Source organism: Lissotriton vulgaris, chromosome 5 (genome assembly GCF_964263255.1).
Source record: "Lissotriton vulgaris chromosome 5, aLisVul1.2, whole genome shotgun sequence".
In the NCBI taxonomy this organism is placed as follows: Eukaryota; Metazoa; Chordata; class Amphibia; order Caudata; family Salamandridae; genus Lissotriton; species Lissotriton vulgaris.
Window position 1 is genome coordinate 1,208,830,647 of NC_141693.1, and position 21,771 is coordinate 1,208,852,417.

Consider the following 21,771-nt stretch of genomic DNA (forward strand, 5'->3'; position numbering starts at 1 on the left):
TATAAAAATGAAATAACTAATTATGGATAAAGTAAGCATGGTGTGAAATATAATCCTATATTCTATCTATCTCAGGATCACAAAGTATTTAATACTGTTTATAATGTACAGTTAGGAGGCAAATGTGTTTGGATTGCTCCTTGAAAACACCAACAAAGGTCAGGCTTTACTCTACATGCTATGAAAAAGACACTAATAACACTTTAGGCAGCATCAGAAATGTTAACTTATGGTTATACTTTCAAAGCGGAGAACTGTACCCAAATACGAGGCAATTAGCAGCTGTTCTATATGGTGACTTGATGAAATAGGTACACTCAAGAAACATTACAAAAAGGTCTAGCAACAATGAAACCCAAACGTAATCGATATCCCATTCACCTTATTAAGAGTGCATTTTGACTGAATTAACTTGAAATAAAGTGGACAGGATATTTGTTACATTTGTAATGGAGTGCCAAACCGCTAAATTCTAAATCAGGCACTTAGTTTTCATCTTGCCATGGGGGATGTAGACTGAAAAATAAATAAAGGATATCATACTGGCCTGTGTCCCATGTGAGGTCGTGGCCAATGTTTATTTATACTTTATTTAACAAATCAAAAGCAATCAACTGCTGGTGCTTAAACTCCACTCACTGTGTTCGGATGGAAAACCTTGCTTTGCTGAAGCTACAGAAGAACTTCTAGAAGGGCTGGCCTGATAAGAGAGCAGATGCACATACTCTGAAGTCTCCGGATACCACACTCTCGTGGCATTTTGAATTTGTCTTTCTGCTGAAAAGCATTCGGAGGATGACGATCTAAAATAGAAAGAAGGCCTCTGTTTTTCTTTAGCACAATGAGCAGCAAGAGTAACAACCTGTCTCTATTTCTAGGTCCGAACACTCTCAACAGGAGAGCTCGCACCTCTTAGATGGATAGTTGCTCCTCTGAGAGCTGCTCTGATGTTGGAGGAAGCCACTGCAGTTTGGAAATGAACAGAAGGAACAATCTTAAAGACCCATCTATCTGCTGTGATGGATTGCCACCCAGGGTAGTCATGCTCCACTAAGAGTGAAGTAAAAGCGGCTTGACAGAAGATACTGTAGCGGAGGGAGACTAGGAAGATCAATGCCCTGGTGACCTGCACATTGCCTATCTGATCCCTGTCCCTGTCGACCGGGGTGACCAAGGTGGGTTGGATGGCCATGGCATTGCCTATATATCAACCCTTTGGAGTAGCCTCTAAAAGGCAGTAACTGATGGGAAAAATGTCAGGCATGGATCGAGAGTCCCAAAGAATGTGCCATGGCTCAACTTTTCATGAAGCGGTTCCAGAAGGTCTGCTTTTTCATCAAATCAGCAGGATCCATTAAAAGGAAAACCCATAAGGGATGCCAGCATAATTCATAGAAAACCTGTGGATCGCATCCACGCATGGTGACAGTTCCACACTAGTGCCGACAGTGGTATCCAAGCTAACACAAATTATGTATGTGGCCGCCAACTGATCATCTTGAATTCTTTGAGCCAGGGAGGCCATACATTTTTTAAATACTGCTGGCAAGATCTTCCTGGCCAGGTTCCAGAGGGTGTGCATATGTTGACCTTTTAGTCAAACCACGTTGATCAATCTAAAAAAAACTAAGCAGGCCAAACAGAACATTTGTTTTCGAATGCCTCAGTCCTTTTTGACTCCTTGTCCTGGGGATTGTGGGGAATTATTTACTGGTTCAAGCTTAGACTACTAAACGGTCACAAGCAGGATGTTGCGTAAAAGGAAAAAAGGAGGGTTGTCATTTAGGGTCGGTGACATTTGGCCACTTGCCTGTTTGCCCGACGGGGAGAGTAAGGTTTAGACCAAGTACCCATGAAATGTCAGTTAAGTGTTTTTTTTTAATGGGAATAAGGGCACAGTGGTAGCAAGCCCAGGTTGCCGCATGCCAAATTACCACAGCAAAAGAAGCATTCTCGTTCGTTGGCAGTCCAAGGCTGGAAATTAGCCCTGCATCAAGAGAGGTATCAAGCCCACTGGCCCAAAGTCCATGTATAAATTGTCACCATCATCATTTGGGGTTAAATCATACCGATCATCAACTCTGGGTGTTGGTCTAGTCAGAATTGGAACCATTGGGGTCGGACTTTGGAGTCGGCAACGGATTCCCCTCCAGTGGTGGACACATCAGGACCAAGGATGAAGAAAGAGACTGGCTTTGATCCAGAATGGAAGTCGGCACCGTGTCAGTGAATAACTTCAAATGAGTTCTAAGATTCAGATGGTGCCCAGGACACATCTACTAGCAGTAACATGACAGGAGGTCCCTACAGATCCTTTGTGTCCAAAGTGAGCATGAGTGACATGGGAGAGTGCCAAAAATACATTGCATTGCCTCTTAAAGGCCTGGACTAGCTGTAATGTCATTTATGGCCCAGGGAAATCAGGGCAGATAGGGATCAATTGCAGAATATTGTGGATTGGAAGAAAGATCAATTGGTACCTTGACGTCCTTTCTTTTTAGACCGAGCGAGACAGGATGGGGTCAATTCCAGATTTACCTTCTTATAGACCTCAATACTAGACTTGGAGCTGGACTTAAGCAAGGTCTATGTTCTTTGACGTATAGGCTTCCTTCAGGTCCCGGACTGCCCTAGTATGCATGAGTGAATACTCCCGAGCCGAAGCACCAAAGGCACACCATACGTGGGTCTGTTACCAACATATGTTTTCTGCAGTCTGGGCATGCTTTGAACTCTTATGTTGTAGGTGGGAACGTTGTACCTTTTCAAACTGGACTTAGATTTTAAAATTGTGACATACTGCTGAAAGTGGGAGCAGATCTCCGGATATGCTTTCAAAGGCATGGAAAGAAAAGGACCGACAGCAGCGTGCAGGGTTTGTGCTTATATGTGGCTCCGCTCCACAGCCACATAGCATGGTTTGGAAGTCCTTCTATGAAGAGTTTCCAGATGGAGCCAAACAGCTGGGAAATATTCTAAATTAAAGAATCTGCGGTAACAAGAATCCTTTATAAACATAAGACAACCACAGTCAAAAAGGAAAACTTTCTCTGAAAGTAAGGGAGACAGGAAAATACAAACAACAATGTAACTGTGTCAAAAGCAGCCATAGGTGCTTTTTCAAAATTCAGAACCAATACTGGAGTTTCCTTTTACGCAAATGTGCACTAAATATACAATGTAAAGTGGTGGAACATATTTATCAAAATGTGGAGCACATTTAGGTGGTTTCTTTGTACTCTAGTTTCTCACTTAGTTTCATCTATTGGATCACTGTTCTAGCAATGTCCAGTTTTACTTGAATGTAGAAGAGGAGCCTCTACACTTTTTGATGCTATTGTTGGAGGCGACTGAAACATGTTCCTATAAATGATGTCCAAGGCCTCAGCTATAAGAGCAATGAGAATGCCGTTCCAGAAGTACCCAAGGAAAAACCTGTGATTTAACTAGCCCAAATTTTATATTATCATTTCAATGCTTTTTAAAGAAGACATTGCTGAATAACACTCTTCCAGCTTTACGTGTTGCAATAAGTAGATATTACCTTATTTGCAGCTAAAAATAATATTAATTGCTTTATTTTTAATAGAGCACGAACCAGTGATATCCAGAATCCAGTGCATAGTTGACTTCCTCCTATGTTCATCGATACCTTCCATATTCACCTATTGCATCTCCACGAACCAACAAACTTTTATTTTCCATCTTTGAAGTAGTTTCTTTTCTCCTCTACTGCAGCACCTGGATTACCACAGTCCATTATGTACTATTTTGTGTGGGTATATTATTGTTTATTTTAAATGATATCACATATCAATTTTGGTACATTGATACAGAATGCACACAATGTTCATGTCTTGCACAAATAGATTGAAAAGTTCAGATATACGTCGGAATATTGATTTGAAAAGCTTTCCTTTTGGATCATTGAGCGATAAGAGAGATGGCGGTTTTAAAAGTATAGCCAAATCAAAAATGTAGGGTCACCCTCAAGCTTGCCTGTTGACTGAAACCCTAATAGTAATATTAATGGCCAAATCCAAATACGCACATTATAACCATACAAAGGTTACAGTTGGGAGCATCAAGATGCAGCTCGATCCTATCTTGCTTAGCTTAACAATAACAATTCCATAAATGGCAACTCTGGTCAATCAATATGTACAGTAGTACTAGCGACTAGGTTCTTTAAAATGATTGACTGGTATCTGCACTGTTTGTCCAGCTGTGACCACAAAAGTGCATGGAGTGCTGATGAGAGTGACTGGGGTCAGGCTTGGGTTCGTTTCTGCTGCTTTATCTCGGCTAGTTTGCTGAATGTCAGTGAGATCACATTTGGAATGTTGAACAACATCCCCCATTTTTAAAGTGTTTCCCCCACTCATTTCCTGTAGATCCTCTCCGGTCTTAAAAAGGTGAAGATATTTGATATTCTCCAGATCATACTTGGAGGGCTTCTTGTAAGTGTTAGAGTTCTGTGGACTCAGTGCCTCACCCGTCTTAAGATTTTGTATAAGTAGGTCATACTTTGAACCCCTTGACACCAAGCCTTGCACACGGTTACTGCTCCTAGACGGTAGGGGCAAGATGGTAGCTTTAGAGTCCATGCTTAGCATCCAGTTCCGGCTGTTAAAATTATTGCCACTGTTCTTGTCATGGTCACTCTTAAATTCCATCTCCTCACTCTTCGCTTCTTGAGGGAGCCAACCCAATGGTTCCCCAGCCTTCAGTTTCTGAATGGTTTTCTCATACTTGGAGATTCTAACCCGTTTGCTCACACTGTCATCTCTGCGGAAGGAAGACATGCCACATTCTGAGGTAGGTATAAAGAGACTGTCAAAGCTGATCTTCCTGCTAGTGTCCTCCTTCACTCCCTGGTCGCTGTTGCCAAAGATACTCAGGAAATCAGGAATGGTAGGGCTGCTGTAGCCACACACTGTGAAATCTGCAGAGAAAAAATTGGTAAAGATTTAGAGATAAGCCATTCATTGCTTGCTACCCATTATCCATGAGCACCTAACACATTTGCTAAGTTTTACACCTCCTAGGTCCAGGGTCGGATTGGGAAGGCAGGCAGTCGGGCCTTGTGAAATGGGCCAGTGCCTCTAGGCCACCTGTAGGCCGGTTTTTTAGGGCCTTTGTAAACCAGCTCAATACACTTACTTTCTCCCCAGTTCCCGCTAGACCACTTTAATGTGGCACCAGTAGTTGTTACTTTATTTGTTGATTAATAAAAATCATTACAATCAGGAATAAAAACACAATAGGTTAAGAACATTATTTTTTGCCAATAGAATACATATACAACTTTATACTGAAAAGTTAGCAGCAATAATAGGGAGCAGCAATGAATAAGGTGCATTTGTGCTAATGGCTGGAAGACAATTCCAAAACCTATTAAAAATTAAATAATTTTCTTCTTGGCAGGCCTACAAAGTACAGGTAAAAAAATGTAAAACCAATTATCATAAATCTCAAATTTGTTTATCCTATCACTGTAACAATTTAAAACCTTATGAAACTTCAATTCGAAGTTGTGTACAGAACTTTAATGTGGCACCAGTGTCATAAACACTCCCCTGCCATGTTGTAAATGTGTTGCTTTGGCCTTTGGAGCATCTTCACCTTGATGTCCTGCCTCCTGTGGCCTGCCCTGCCAGAAAGTGTCATCACCTGCCGGGCCATCACTTTCAGGCCACGGTGGGTGTGGTAAGGGTGGGTGTATGCAGGGGTCTTGCTGGGGGCCAGGTGATTTTGTGCCAGTGGGCCATTTTCACCTGAGAAGCAGCAGCTATGTGCTTTGCCTTATCTTGCCCCTCGCAGGTCATCGCCATGAGGCTTTAGTGGGCTGGAGAGGAGGTTTCCCTAGGAGCCAGGTGTTGTCACCTCAGCCACAGTATCTTTTAGACCTTGTTGAGGGAGCAAGTCCTGGCATAAGTTTAGCTGTGAGACCATCTTTCTCAAAGGAAGAAAATAAATTGGATGTAGCTTATGGCCAGAGCTGCTGACGTTGGAACTTGGTTTAAGTCCCGGCGTCAGCTCAACATTCTGTGATTCTGGGCAAATCTATTAATCTCCCCTAAAATAAAATAATCTCACCTAAAATTAAAATAAATTGGATCTTCTGTATTGTAACTGGTGCTCATGTGCATTGATCGAGTCCCTGTGGTAGGAGTTCACACTATATAAAACAACAAAAAATAATGAAGAAAAAGCAACCGGCTAGATCCAAATGAGACAAACTAGTTGGTGATCCATGGAAGGTGGGTCCAGGAATGTGGGAGAGGTTTGGGGAGTGCGTGGGCCTAATTGTGATCCCAATCAGACCCTGTGGGGCCTAAGCAAAAGACATTTTACTTGAACTGAGAATAGCTTGTAAAACAAGTTCTCTGTGTGGAGAGCTATGATCAGCATTGTGGTGTGATTTAATTGTCAAATGATGTTATGTCACACAGTACTTGAAGTCTGATCAAGTGATTGATTGAGACACAGAAAGGGGGCAGTACCTGCTGGGCAGCATTTTAGGTGCTATTTCCCTGTTCTCTAGTCAATATAACCCTCTGCTTATAAAGCCAAATGAATCTGCTGGTACCTCTAGAGCGTGCCTTTCTACTTGAATCCAAAGAGACTTTACCTATGTGACAAAAGTGCTAACAGGGAAGTGGGGTTTGTTTTGAGGAGATAACCATTTTTGGTTTATATTGGAGAAGGAGTACATCACTTTAAGGTCAGCAGGCAAATATCTTGAATAAAGCGAGAGCGAGCTGATCGGGGTGAGTGTGGCACATTACATTTTGGCCATTCAAAAGATCAAAAGGACACAATGCCAAACTTGTGGCTTGGATAAAAAAAGAAGTTCTTAATGGTGGTCGTATGTAAATGAAAGACCACCTAGATGGCAATTTTGCATAACTGATGACATGTTAAATGACATCATTGGTGACATCTCAAGTGAAATTAATGCCATTATTAATGATGTTGCAGAATATTTTAACTGTATATATCTGGGGAATACTTAGATTTATTTCTGAATGCAAGCTCTATTAATTTAGGTGTTCTAACAATAACTTCCCTTTAACATAAGATTGTTTTAGTGTGTTGAGTTTTTTTTCAAAGGATTGAAATGCGAGGCTGGACAAGAAGTTTAATATTATTTATTTTGAAATGAAATGTTTAAAGTAAATAATTAATATTCAGTGCATCTTCTGTTTTATGCTATCACTTTGCGTATAAACACCATGCAATAAAAATAGATCCTATTGATTCCCGATGACTTATTCACCATCATCCAGCAGGTGTGTTCTTCACTACAAAGAAAAACGTACATCAAGGTCTTATAACCAAAGCAAATCATAACTGCACACTAAATGTTGGTCGTTTTAGTGAATTTGGATTTTTTGATTCTGTATAACATCCAACTGTTCCTTGCACCCAACCTCATGCTCAGCAAGTGTGCTCAACTCGCCACAGGCACCCAACCCCAGCTGCACACGACCTTCAGTTACATGGAGCAGGGGTAGTTAGCAGCACCTGGCTCTTCTCCCAGCCCTCTGCAGGCAGCCAACTCCTAATGCACATGGCCAAAGGTCTATAAGCAGCAGTGGTTGGTCAAGTACAGCTACTTGAAGTAGGTGGTAAAATGCGAGTGTTTTGCAAGGGTTTTGCGACCGCAATTGTAGTTACAAAACATTCATACATACCGATGCTATTCGATATTAGGAAGGGACGCATTAAACACGCCCTTTCCTAACCACTAAAACAAGCATTGACATAGCCAATAGGTCTCGCCTTTGGGACTTTAGAAGTGTTTACCACAGTTGATGTTGCGCCAAGGATATTATGCTGCATAACTAAATACTTATAAGGTCCCAAAAGCGAGACCTTTTGGGTATGCCAATGCTTGTTTTTGTTTCTATGCCGTTTTGTGTTTTGAGCACGGTAAATGGTGAGGATTATGGGGTATGTTGTGTGTATTGCTAAAGAAAACTAGAGAATTTCAATGATTTTGCGCCAGACAACTCAATTTTCAATTTCTTTTTAACTTAAGTTTCAACCCCCCACAACGCAAGGCCTTCAGCTGTGCACAGCAGGGTTGGTAGCAGAACATCCCATCACACCATAGTCGGGTAACACTTTCAGACAGTCTTCTACTGTGCACAGCGGGGAACTGCTGTGTGGCATGGCTTTCAGACAGGTCTTCGTCCAATCCATTGCAAGCAGCTAACACTGGCTACTCACAGCCATTGGCCAAGCACAGCAGTGGTTGGCCCCTGTGGGCAGCAAGTCCCTGCTGCTTAACTTCAAACACCCACTAGGCAACACCTTTAGCGGTGGGCAATCCACACTGGTTGCCAACACAAGACGCATGTCCTTCGGCTCTGTGCAGCAAGCTTTTTCCCTATTTTTTTTATGGGAAAGTTATTTTCTTTGTTTTTGTGAACATTTGCAATTTTCAGCACACAATAGTGACATTATTGCTGTAAGATCGCAATTTTCATTGAAATCCTTCACATCTTTTGTGGTTTTACAAAGTTTTGTTTATTGTTCTAAACATTCATAAGCCTGTGGACTCATCTTGGTAGCGCGTCGTGGGACTGGTTAGCCTGCTGGCTGCTAGCAATTTCTTTAAATGTGATATTCTGCCACCTGTGTTTGGATGTGAATAAAACCAATATGGTCACTTTGCAACCACTCGGTCTTGCTTTATTTAGTTATGTATTTATTTTCATACTTAAAACTTTTTATTTCTCTCCATCACAAGGCTGCACTTTGGAATAGAAAAATGTCAGAAAAGGGGCATTTCCCGCAAGAGTGTTTTTCTTTTTTGGATCCATTTCACAGGGAAGCAACTAAATGAAAGAAGCAAAGATGTTGTGAACCGTTTCTTCAAGTCACGGTGTCAGTAAGTGAGGAGCAAGACAGAAAGAGAGGGAGAGTATAATAGGAAGAGGGAGGGTATAATAGGAAGAGAGATGTGGTGTGGGCAGCTGCCAGCACAGAAAAGAAGAGTACATTGTCCGTGTCTTCTCTGGGCAGTAAGGAAGAGACAGACTCCTTTTCCTTTGCTGCCCATCCCCGATCGTCCGCAAAAGCAACCACGCTCACACATATTGCCCCCTGCCCCAATCAGAAGTATTCTCGAGCCTCATTGCGTTACAGCCTTAAGAAAAGAGGAAGGAAAGGCATCGCGAGCATTGGAGAGGCGGAGCGATGCGCCCACGCGCACAAGCGCGTAACCGCAAGCTCTAGGCCGCCACAGGCAAAAGCGCGTGGTAGCATTTTCTGGAGCCACACACTAAATGTCTCGCAGAGCAGCGCATGCGCTGGCTCAGCGAGACCCAACAGCAATAATGTTGCTCAGGAAATGTGGCTATTGGACTCTTCATCATTGTTTTCATCCTACAATGAGGGTTCTAGTGTGGGCTGATCCATCAAATTAATTTCAGCTCAAGCAGGAATTTGATTCACTGATTGAGTCAGATGTGTACTTAATTCCAAATATGGAGGATACATTTTTGTAGTGCACAAGACCTATACTCCAAAAGTGAGTCTGCAAGTGTAGTTCACCCTTTTAGTGCATTGTCTTAATCATTTCTGAAACCGCCTGGATCTCTGGGAGGGAATATTTTGTCATAACCTAAGAAAAGGCTGCTTTTATTACTCCAGTAAAAAGAGTTGTGGGACTTACTTGAAAATCTGTGTGAAATGTATAGGTCAAGAGAGGATACCTAGTATTTTAAATTATCTTTGGATAGAGTTTTAGTCTACAGGAAGATAGTTAATTGACGCACTGTATTAATGAAGAGGCCCGACTGCTCACTCGCCTCAGATAACAAGCACTGGCATAGCCAATAGGTCTCGTCTTTGGGACCCTGTAAGTGTTTAGCCATGCAGCAGTTGCTGCACGAAGGATATTGTGCTGGATAGCTAAACACTTATAAGGTCCCAAAGGGAAGACCTATTGGCTATGCCAATGCTTGTTTGACATGCACCAGAGCGGATACGTAGCACCTATGAAACTGGGCACCCTCTCATCCAAACTTTGATATCTTTAAGATGTGTTTGAATAGCTACAAATATCGCCCTTCCGCCATTTCTAAGAGGTTTGTAAACAACATGTGACCATTTCCCAAGTTATGGCATTCAATCTTCTGGTCTCAGAAAAATGTAAGGCAGAGTCAGCCCTGCCTAGGATTCGATCTCATGGCCTCCAGAATGGAATACATATATGTGCAAGTATATTCTTTTGCGAGCTATAAGTAGACAGTGTTACAAGTTTCGAAAACAGGTTAGGTCGGATTACATAAACTGCCTGGGGCCGCTCATTTGCATGAGTTGCCAGTAACGCCATATTACAAGTGTGTATTGTTTTGATCCATTTCTTCTTTCCAAAAGTAGTGCTGTTGGGCAACAGAAAGTATCATTTTACTGATTTTGTCGAACATAACAAAATAAAACCATGATAGATTCCGATTTACAAGAGCGCTGGCGACTACAAAAAAACACAACAAAAAGGCATACCTTACAATGCCATAAGCGGGACTTAAGTGAACCGGGTCTCAGACCCGGTAGTAATTAAAAAAACAAACCTTAAAACAGGTTTCTATGGGGCCCTATAGCATTTTTATTAACTCTACTGGTGAAAACACTGATCGACACTAGAACAATGAACGTTAAAAGCGTTAAGGTGATCCATGTAAGTGATTTAGTTCCTGCCTATATTTCACATGTTTTTCTTAATCTTGCATTCCCTTATCTCCAGGGTGTGATTTTTTTGTATTTTTCCTTTGGAGCATATTACTCTTGCATAATGCATACTTTAAACGTAGTCGCCTATAGGTTCTTATAATGGGCCACGACGGAGAACTCCGAAGTGGAGAATGAAGGCAGCGCGAGTGTCTCGCAGTGCCAATAAGTGGGTCAAAAATGTATTCGGAAGACATGGTCACTCAAATACGTGGCTTTTCGTGTATGTAGATGCAATAATAGAAAGCTCCGAAAGGCACTAAATTACGGTTGGGTTGCACACTATGGAAATCACAGAAATATAGATTGTGTTTTTAAGCCATGCCATTACATACATAGGCCACACACCATTTAGAGACACCTCCTCCCCCATATCACAAACTTTTTTCATCCCACTTAAAGCCCTGATCATATGTAATACGATTAAAAAAGTGCCTCTGTGCGAAGTTAACCTCATGACTTCTTGATAGTGGAAAGTTTTCACAAAGTGAGCGTAATAACTGAGAGGGCTCGGCATCAGTGGCGGCTGGTGACATTTGAAAGTGGTGGGGCAGAAACTCGCCAGCATCAGCATCCTGCACCGAGGCGATTGCAGCCTGTTATCAATCCGCATGAGATAGCCTCCCCACCTTTCCTCCCCAATCCCCTCCACCGAGATAGAGGACAGATACGGCAAAGCCTTCTGAGACACCAACAGGCCACATAAATACTCTATGATGCTAATAAATGAAGAGCCCCCTATATTAGAGCAATCGCGAGATGTTTATCATGGCAGACTTCTCACAAGAAACTAACGTAATAGCAATACATTCTCAGCCTTAAGTCCACAACTGAAAAAATCGGACATTTATTTCGCTTGTGCCAGTAACAAGAACCCATGTCACCCATACAGCACTAGCCTAGAGCTGTAGACATGTCCCCATAGTGGGGGAGCAGATCACAGTTTGAAGACCGCTGGTGTATGGTATCAGAGACAGCTGAGCTCTGAAGTGCCCCTACAAAGATGCTACGTCGTTTACCAGCTTCCGATATATGATATTCCTTGGCTTTGACTCAGACTTTCAAGTTTCAAGTAAGCCCCCTGGGCTGGCCTCACACACCTGGTTCGGAGCGCCTGAGTACCCTCATGGGTGAATGCAGTTCTATAAAAACACTGATAACATAACTTTGCATAACAGACTGCCTCTGCCCTTTTTCAAGTCAAAAATCCAGATTTGTGACACTAAAGCATTTCTCATTTTCCATAACCGGCTCCAATTTAGGGGGGACTAGTGCTTTAAAGACCTTAGCTTCCAAGGGGGCTTCAGCAATTGACTTAGAACTGAATGGATCTGCAGAATCCAAAGCTGTGCATTTTCAGTAAGGGTATTGTTGCTCATGCCTGTTTCAGTGGTGCCAGAAGTTTGTTCTGCTCAAAAGAGCAATGGCTAATCTGTCATCAGAGAAGCTACCAAATCTGCATTTTCTATCGTAACATTTAATGGGCAGGGGTCACCCCAACAACGTGACCATTTGAAACTGCAGAGTTCCTCATTCTTAGTAAAAAAATGTACATTTAAATTAGATTTTAAAAGCACTACCACAGAGATGTATGTCGTGCAACTCTCCAAATAAACAGAGCAATCAGCACAAAATGATAATGGCCGGGCAATGGGCACGCTGTGCATGCGGTTGCAAGCAACCAACATTCGTTTTTTGAGAACAAGGGTTACTTTTCACCATCTGAATTTGTCCCAGAGCCAGAGAGCTAAACGGAGAAAAACGAAAAAGGGAAAAAGGAGGAGGGCAAGAACGATAAGAAAACAGTGTAAAATGAAGAAAGCACAGATGAAAAAGGACATGCAAGAGAGATAAAGAGAAAGGAAATACAGGCTGGTGAAAGTATGAATTTAAACTTAGCATGCCTGGTATTCAGAAACCCTGGCATTCGACAGCACTGGCAACTACGAATAATAATGTGATTATGCTATTTGATTTTTTCAACATTACTTGTCATAAGTATGTTCGGTGACAAGAGGTGACGTCATATATCGGATTTCACTGGACAATCGCACAATCCGAATCCAGCAGGTGTGTGAATTATCAAAGGCCACTTACATTACGTTTGGTAGTCCAACCACCCACCGTGGCCTTCAGACATGAAGCAATGTTCATTACATTCAATGCTGAACCCTCTTCACAAGCTATTGGTTGCAAAAGTCTAATCTTTGCGCCAAGGGTGGCTTGTCCTTAACTGGCAGTACAACACAACGCCCTCAATGGACGCACCGCCACTGCGTGTACTTCAGGTATAGGGTTAGAAGCATACAGCTCCAACCAGCAGGCACAAAGCACAATACCAGAGCACACAGCTCTACTGTAGAGTCAGAAGACAGGCAGTGCCCAGCTCAACCTTTGTATAAAGACACGGGGCCAGCCCTGCATACGTGTAGCCACTTGTACACACTGACAACATATAAGCAGGATTATGCCACATTCAGAGAACTTCAAAACACCTGAGCCAGGAAGCATACCACACTCATACATTCATTCTCCATCCATACATCATCGTAGAAGCCCAGGCACCCTACCTACTGCGCCGACAAGCCAAGGTGCAGCAATCGAAAGCTGATAACTGGTGCACCGTGCAGCACTCGAAAGCTGATAACTTTAGAAGTCTGGTCCTCAGTACATCACAACACTAGCCACAGGGACCACAACAGACACACACACACACTCGGACGTCAGCTCATGGAGCAGCAGGCCAGTATGAAACAAGAGAGTAATGCGGCGGCTCCCTCGAGGAATACTCTGCCTCAACCAGATGCCGAGGGCCCGGCTGCCTTCTCCCTCCGCTTCAGAGTTACCCTGCTCAGAGCCTTATCCTGAACTGCTCAGGGATTTAGAGGCAACGTAGCAGCAGCTGCAGAGAGCCCAATGTGGGTCAACTTCACCAGAACAGAAGTACCCACTGAAACTACCTTCTCCGCGCCCTTTGTAGAATGTGAACTTTCCTTTGAATGGGCTTGGAAAGTTTTACATTGCATTATAAGCATGTTACTACAGCCATGGACTGAACCCGTTTTTATCCATGCCTCCCGATTCACCACATTGCGAACATTCCCAAATATGCATGATTATTTAATTACAAATACACACCTATCCTGTTACTACTGTTCTTTGTAAAAGAAAAAGCAAGGAAGCCAACAAACAAAAGAAAGCAGCGTGACCTCACCATGGCAAACCTGCTATTCCACGGACCAATACACTAACATGCATATATTTTAATTCCTTGCATGCTGACTCTAAAGAAAAGACACCGAAAGTACACAAGTCCCATATGTTCCAAGTTTGGAGTTAAATGAGTGATTTATTCTAATATCAAAAATGTGGGCTTTTATCTGTGCCTCCCCCTCCTTTAAAGAAAAAGCAAGGAAGCCAACAAACAAAAGAAAGCAGCGTGACCTCACCATGGCAAACTTGCTATTCCACGGACCACGGCCCAAGGCAACGTTACGTTACCCAAACACTCCACTGCCCTAGTGTCGGATTATTATAGCCCACGTCACACAAGCACTCTCGGCCGTGGGCCGGACGACAAAAAATGCGCTTTATGTTATGGGTTTGTGTAATACGTTCCAGCTCCGTACCTTAAATGCTCGCACGGAAGGAGGTTGTGCAGCTGAATATAGCCACTCAAGAGTCGAGCGGGCTGGTACACCTGGTTGTGCTTTCCTTTTACCTCTGTCGTAAACGCAGCCACAACTTCAGAATTAGTGCCTCAGTCTCAAATGTATGCCGACTGGTAGTTTGGGAAATCTATGGTTCAACCCTTCTTTAAATATCGTAATCAAATCCATGCTGTTTCCCCGAGCATGGTCTGGACCAGGTTGTTTATTTAATTTTTTTCATGGGGTGGCCTTAATTCATATATTGGAGTAATAAATAGCAGCCTAGCCACTGTGTCTCGTGCCCTAGTGTAGAGAAGGAAATAGGGCCCCAGGGCGCTGTTTGAGTTGTGAAATCAATCAATACTCAGGGTTCGGTGGGCTTATCCAGGCCTCTGTAACCCGGCGCCACTGCACCTGCTGCACAAATGGACTAATTTATTTGTGCTTTACATTCGAACAAAACAATGGTATGCAATTGTTTGTCTCTGACATTTCTGCACAAGCATTATGGATTTACATCGCTTGCCACGTTATTTTACCCTTTGCTGTATAATTTTCAAGTTTCAGCCAAAATATTAGTTATTTTCTGGCACGAACGGATCTACCTTAGTTTAAAGAAAACCTCAATGTTAAGCTGTGGCAGACGCAGACCACTTGCAAAATTTTACCCTTCCGTTGCAGTTTGCAGCACTCACGTGTTTAAATGTTATTAACGTGGGCCAACTCTTACCCAGATAGTATTCGTGTGTGTTCATTTTATTTAAAAAAGCAAGCAATAGTTACTATCACAGAATATTGCGCATAATTTGCCTTTGCTTATTGCATAATTTAGACAACCGTGAGCATAATTTGGAGTTCGCTTGCTGCGTTGTTCCAGTGCCCTGCTTACATATCATGACACGGACATAGAAAATACTTTGTAATTTAACATTCTAGGTGTCCATTTTGGGGATTTGCAGAGCCCAACAGAGAGAAAAGCCTCAAAGTGCCTTCAAATAGACATGTTACGAACAGTAAGGTGGAGGTGACGGGCCAAGGGGAGGGCTGGCTTTTCAAATTACCAGGTGTTCAACATTTGATTTTGCTGCTGGGTAGAAGGTGTGGTGTGTCTATATACTTTCATATATATGAGAAATGGGCCTGCACTGCAGTGCGACAGGTCGGACAGGTCAGGGTGTAAACTCAAAACTGCAATAACAACAGACAGTAATAACGTTACGTTACTTACATTATTAGTTTTATTACCATCCGATATACGACGACGAGTCAGGGGGAGTCAGTCACACGCTTGGTCGACTACTGGACTCTCAGTACTGGTCTGGTCTGGAAATCAGTTCTAGAACCTTCGACTTCACGCGCGGTCACGTCACTGTCTGCAGCTTTCAGAAATGGCCAATCACCTCAACTTGGCTTGATATAGCCATATGTGATTGGCCAACTGAACAGAGCAGCAAACACCCACGTGCGGCACCATGATCCTGCTGTCTCAGCCAATCCTGGCGCAGGCTTAACAGCGCCACTGCGCCAGGATTGGGCTACGAGCAGGAGAAAATCTGCCCTGGTTGGAACCGGGGCCCCGGGTCCCTGCCATTGTCTCTCAGTGCTACAGGGGGGGGGGGGGGCGAGGTCTAATAGGTACTACGCATGCGCAGGCCAGTCTCAATTATGAGTACTCCTGGCTGTTGCATGCGTAGTCACCCCGACCCCGCTGCAGCTGCTTACGCTCTCTGGCTGCCTGGCCTGCCTGTGCGCTGTCAGTCACAGTGACTCACTCTCTGCCGCAGCCCCGCCCCCCACGGCCCACTTCCATAGCAATGCCCGATTCTGTCAGGCTCGTCCCGGCCCTGTAGCGCTGAGTCAGTGCGCTCGGATTTGGTTTGACTTTGAAATTTATTTTACTTTTATTATGCATGTGTTGGCACCAGCGGCGGTCGTCCATGGCTAGTGGGGCAACGCCCCAACGCCCCCAATGGACGCACCGCCACTGCTCGGCATTAGACAACAGATAGGAGTAATATGGAAAGGCTTACTTCTCTTGATGGCTGCGCGGGTGGAGGACAGGGCTCCCTGGCTGGAAACAAACGAGAGAAAACAACAGTCTAGCCAGACGTGAAACACCCGCTCCAGATCACAGCACCGTCTCCTCAGAAAGCACACACAAGAATTCAGTCATGCAACCATGGAGCTCACTGCCCTGTTCAAATTACAGAAGCAGGGAAGGGCAATTGTGCTGCGGTCCGGTGAGCCAAAAAAAATCGTCTGTTGCTAACTCTACAAGGTTGCGGAGCACTGCTGTACACAGCGAAGTAGGTGTCCGCCCACTGCAGGCCCCTACATAATGAGAACCAGGACAACGGTTTAACACTGGAACAGGCAGATCAGGCTAGTGTTGTTTCCGAGATGTCACACCCCTTTCCTCTTACACTGTAAGTTAAAGTTCACTTTCAGTCTAGGTTCTTCCGGTTACGGCAAGTGCGGGCGCCGCATCTCTTGTGATATTATACCACGCAGCTGGCCTGCACTCATCTGAAGCCTTGTGCGTTTCACAGTTACACATCTCCCACAAATGGCTGATTAGTGTCTCAAGTTACATGCAGAGTTGTAGGCTGTAGCACAAGCAAACAGGCTGTTTGTTTTGAGGTTCAGGTTAAGTGACGCCAACACACAACAGAGGCGTTCGGTCGCTCTGACGTGATCTACAAACCCTCCCTTAAACAGACCATGCGGGAAAAGGCGACGGTTCACCACAGCACCTCATTCAGCAGCAAGACGTCTTGCAAACCAACCCAGAACCATGGAAGAGCCATTCTGTTCTAGTCACACACGGAGTGTTAGGCTCAAGAACAAACCTTGAAGCTTGAAGTCCGATGCGAGCCGCAAAAGTAAAAGTGAGTGAAAGTGATCGCGTGCGAGGCTTGAGTGGAAAAGTAACTTAATGACCCATGACGGAGAAGACAGATGGCGGGTGCAGGCTCGCGTAAACGCAAGCACTAGGCCAGCCAGTAGCACTTTGAAAACTCAACTACTAAATATCTCTCCGAGCAGCGCATGCGCTGGCTCAGCGAGACCTAAAAAGGAAGAGAATAGTGCTTTCGAGAATTTATACATAATGCTGAAAAATCAGCAGGTTAGAATGGATCAAGACATTACAACAATGATTAGATACTGTGGGACTGAACTTTCCTAATGTCATATATAAATTAGGGACTTTGACAGAATTTCTATGATTTTAGGATTGTGTGGCCAAAATACATTTCTATGATTGCTCTTTTCTTTCACAAATATATAGTGCTAGACATTATCCTTATTACGGATGCCTTGCATTATTCCTCATGTAGGTGGATTAGTGGTTGCCATTACTTTCTATCACTTTGCAACCCTCTATCTTTTGTAAACCCCCACCCCCTCCCAAATCTCCATTTCTACTTCTCTCTATCCTTTCTACTCCACAGGCCTGCAAGTCTAGTGTTTTGAATAATCTACTCAACCTAACTGAGAAAAGAGGATGTACCGAATGGCTAGGGCGGTCGAGCTCAACTCTGGGGTGCCGGGTTCGAGTCTCGGCAATGACGCTCAACATCCTGCAATTCTGGGCAAATCACGTAATCTCTCGGTGCCGAACAAAAACGAATGTGTCCTTGTGTAAGCAACTTGTGCTCATTTAAAGTTCTCTGATACCCTATACCTTTGGGTCAAGTTCGCGCTATATAAAACTCCCCAAAAAAACTGTAGTGTGCTTGACCTATAAAATGTCCTAAATTGTATGATCCCAGGCAAATATTTTATTTCATCAATTTGCCTTTTTCTTTATGATTGAATATAAGAGCAAAAACTCCTATATTTATTTTAATAGACTAAACGTTTGCACCATGTATAATAAAAATCTAGCCCACATAAAAGGTACTCATGATCTCTCACTTGCTCTTGGTTGATCACGGTCACCAGGGCGGGGGCAGGAATGTTTCTAAGTTCATGTAGAGAAACGCTCACTTTTAAAAGATATATTTCTAAGGCATGATGTGATACTGCACGGTCATTTACAGACCGCACATTTCCATGGACTACAAACTATCACTCTGGCATGCAGTTCTACTGATAAAGCTATATAGCGTACACACTATAATGGGGAATTTGGATTTCAGCAAAAATGTATCATTTGCACATTGTATTGTATTGTATGTTGGATGTATATAGCGCTTATCACCCAGGGGTCTCTAAGCGCTTGCCTTAAGAACCCATCCTGGCTTTTCCCTGTGAGATAGCTTCTACAGGGTATCCCCAAGGTGAAAGCCAGGCATCCCGCCGCGGGGGGCCGTTGTGGAGATTAAGCAAGCTTAATGCCCAGAGTTGCAGAGTGTGAACCCATGATTAGGTCAGGCACCGAAGCGAGAATTATCGAGTCCGTGGACATTTGAGCTCAAGACCCTGCCGCGTCGGAAATTGAACCCTGGTCCCAGGTCTGACCTTTGCTTTAGGGTCTGTCTGCTCTAACCAGTGAGCCACACATCACCAAGTAAAATGCTCCGATTTGTTTGTTTGTAGTAAAATTTGTGTTTCCATCACACAACATTTTTCAAAAAGTGCTTTCCAAACTACTGAAATATATATTTTGAAATATTTGTACAGTTCATATGCAAAGTATATGAATGTTTTTTTAGAAACAAACGGACATCTTACACCCTTTCATTGCACGCAGCATTACTATCATACAGTTCACTTAACTTTTCTTTCTTTGACTGCAAAGTTAGAAGATTTTGTAAACACGATCTACAGGATAAAATAAAGAACAAAACTGTTAGACGACTTTAGCTGACATCTGCAGTGGCGGTTTCTACATGCAGCGAAGGGGCGTTGACCCACTGTCTGCACGGCAGCCATTACATTATTTGCATGTAATGCATCATACCAGCTATCTAAAGAAAACACTCCCTCATGACAACAATTATTTATACATAAGAATTAATCACAGAAACCCAATGTGAGCGCCAAAGCTAGTCTATAAACTCACCAAGAAAATACTGAAAAAATTACAGTTTTTATTTTCATTTCATTTTTATAAAATACTTTTTCATAATTTATACAAATCCATAAATATTGTAGTAGATGGTATGTTATATTTCAACATGATTAAATCACAAATCAACATAAGTAAGAAACACAATACATATAATCAAATCATAAAGACCCAGGGAGAGACAACCGAAGGCATCACAACACCTCAATCAGACTCAACTCACATATCCACACACACATTCACATTCATAATATACCTGGGGAACACAATTACAGAATGACACAGTAACTGAGATAAACAAAGACAAAACTGCACAATGGCAGGATGTTATAAAGGCCGTGGTCGACACGTTCCGGTGGCTGTATGTTGATAGAATGCCACCTTCATCAGGACCTGCCAGATATACTGCCCCAAATCAAGAGGGACATCAAACCACTCCAACCGGGAAAGATAAGATCATACACTCCAGTCATGAGTATAGGTGCCTTCCTAATAGGTACCGATATACATCATTGAAGGAAAACTACCAGATTTACACAGCCGTCCTATGCTCAATATGAGCACCAATATCAGCATCTGCAGTGGTTAAACCACCTAGATCATATGCAGTAGAACAATAAGTCAAAAAAATCAAAGGCTTCAATTCCAGAACCTCCCACATTTACTTTCTTTGCTTCTATAAGATGTACACAACACAGGAACAATCGGATAAAAGGGTACTGTCACAACGTCCCCAGTTGGGCTTCCAAACCTTGTAATGGTGAGAAGAGGGAGGAAACAGTCTCTCCACGTGAAACCGCCAGATGTCTATTTGAAGTACACTGGCATATGAATGTTCAACAAAAGGGGTCAAAACCGATCACCCTCTTATCCAGCTGTTAGGGAATCCTGTTAAAGTTAATTAGTACTTGCTTAAAGTAACATTTGTGGGGGACCTTCTCCTCCTTGCTGGAGCAGGACTCTGGCGTCTCCTGGCCTGCTCCTTATGCTCAACAGCCTTCGTGAAGAAACGCATCATACCAGCTTACATACAAATTTTATAGATAAAAACATGGAGCGGTCTCTCCCAGCAGACAGTAGAAGGGGTGGCTTTACTGCCGACCCGCAGCTAGGGCGGTTTGACTGAACTGCGCAAGGCAGGTTGGCCGGTATTTTGCTTATGGCCAATCAGACATGTGCAGTTTATGGTTTCCCGCTAGACAGAACTGTCAGCGAGCTGGACAAGCAACACTGCCCCACCGGTATCCGATGGAGTGCTGTGGTCACCAGTTCCAGCCAATGCTAGCACTGCTCTCATGCGGTTTACTAATATAAACAGCATGAGAGCAGTGCTAGATTTACTTCGAAGAACATTGAATTGCTCTACATATCAACAATTGTATTAGAAAAGAGTGATTACATCCTCCGAAATGCCAGGTAAATAATTCTCAAATGCTTCTTCATTAAAGATGGAAGTCATCAGACTTGAAAATGCAGATCAAACCCATTAACTTTGCTGCAGAACAATGCGGTTTTGACTGCAGCATGCCCATACAAATTTTCTGTGAAGCTTGTGTGCCCATCATCGTGTATAACGAACTAACGTCTACGCCTCCCACATGTTCCAGGAGAGCACACTGGAGAATAAACTGTGAACATTCCAAACTGTAGAGTTCACCCAGTGTTGGCGGGTGCACCCGCCAAAGAACGCTAAAAGCATCTCTAACAACGGTTTCTTTAATGTAAAAAACACTCCATACTATCATACAATAATTGTATCCAGCTACATCACTGCATGAGAAGACACCAAGTCATTCTCAACATTCTGCTATTACTATACCTATCATTAAGTATAATGCGGTTGCCCTGTGTCCCTCAGAAAAAGGGTATATAATATAATATAAACTACAAGTGGTCCTGTCAGGTGTCACAATTGCAGCAGAAATTGTAAAAGATGCTTTTTATTAAGCATGGGTAACTAACCAGCCATTAGGGGATAGCTCTGATGGTGTCCCGGGAACATCATGCGATACCTTCGAAGGAAATGCTAATTTTGTTATGAATGAGGGGTCCTGACACAACTTTGATGATTTTGAGGTCACTGGTTAACTTAGAAGGTGGTCAGGTCTCCAAACTATCTATACAAAGTTTGTATTTGTTTATTGTGTCCTCTCTTATATGTTACAAGCCTATCTGAATGTTTTAGATCTCAAATTGTAGAGGACATTTTTTCAAGCATGTTAGCCCACGTCCATTCAGAAGTACTAAGACTACACTGTGTGTGCATGAGGGAGACTTTGTCAAAGGTGCTAAAGGGCCAAGATGATGGAGCACATTTTACAAGTCTCTATATGTGATTTTATGTTTTTGTATTTTTAGATT

General features: G+C 43.1%; 1 protein-coding gene across 2 annotated transcripts in view; it reads right to left on the bottom strand.

Annotated features, from left to right (window-relative positions):
- Positions 1 to 396: 396 nt before the first annotated feature.
- The window catches only part of LOC147712290 (zinc finger protein castor homolog 1-like), a 118,859-nt gene continuing 97,484 nt past the window's right edge, over positions 397 to 21,771 (bottom strand). For both annotated transcript variants that reach the window (XM_086923024.1, XM_086923025.1), the window contains exon 3: positions 397 to 4,945. In XM_086923024.1, coding sequence (XP_086779150.1) covers positions 4,173 to 4,945 — 773 coding nt within the window. In that variant the 3' untranslated portion in view covers positions 397 to 4,172. The remainder of the gene's footprint in view (positions 4,946 to 21,771) is intronic.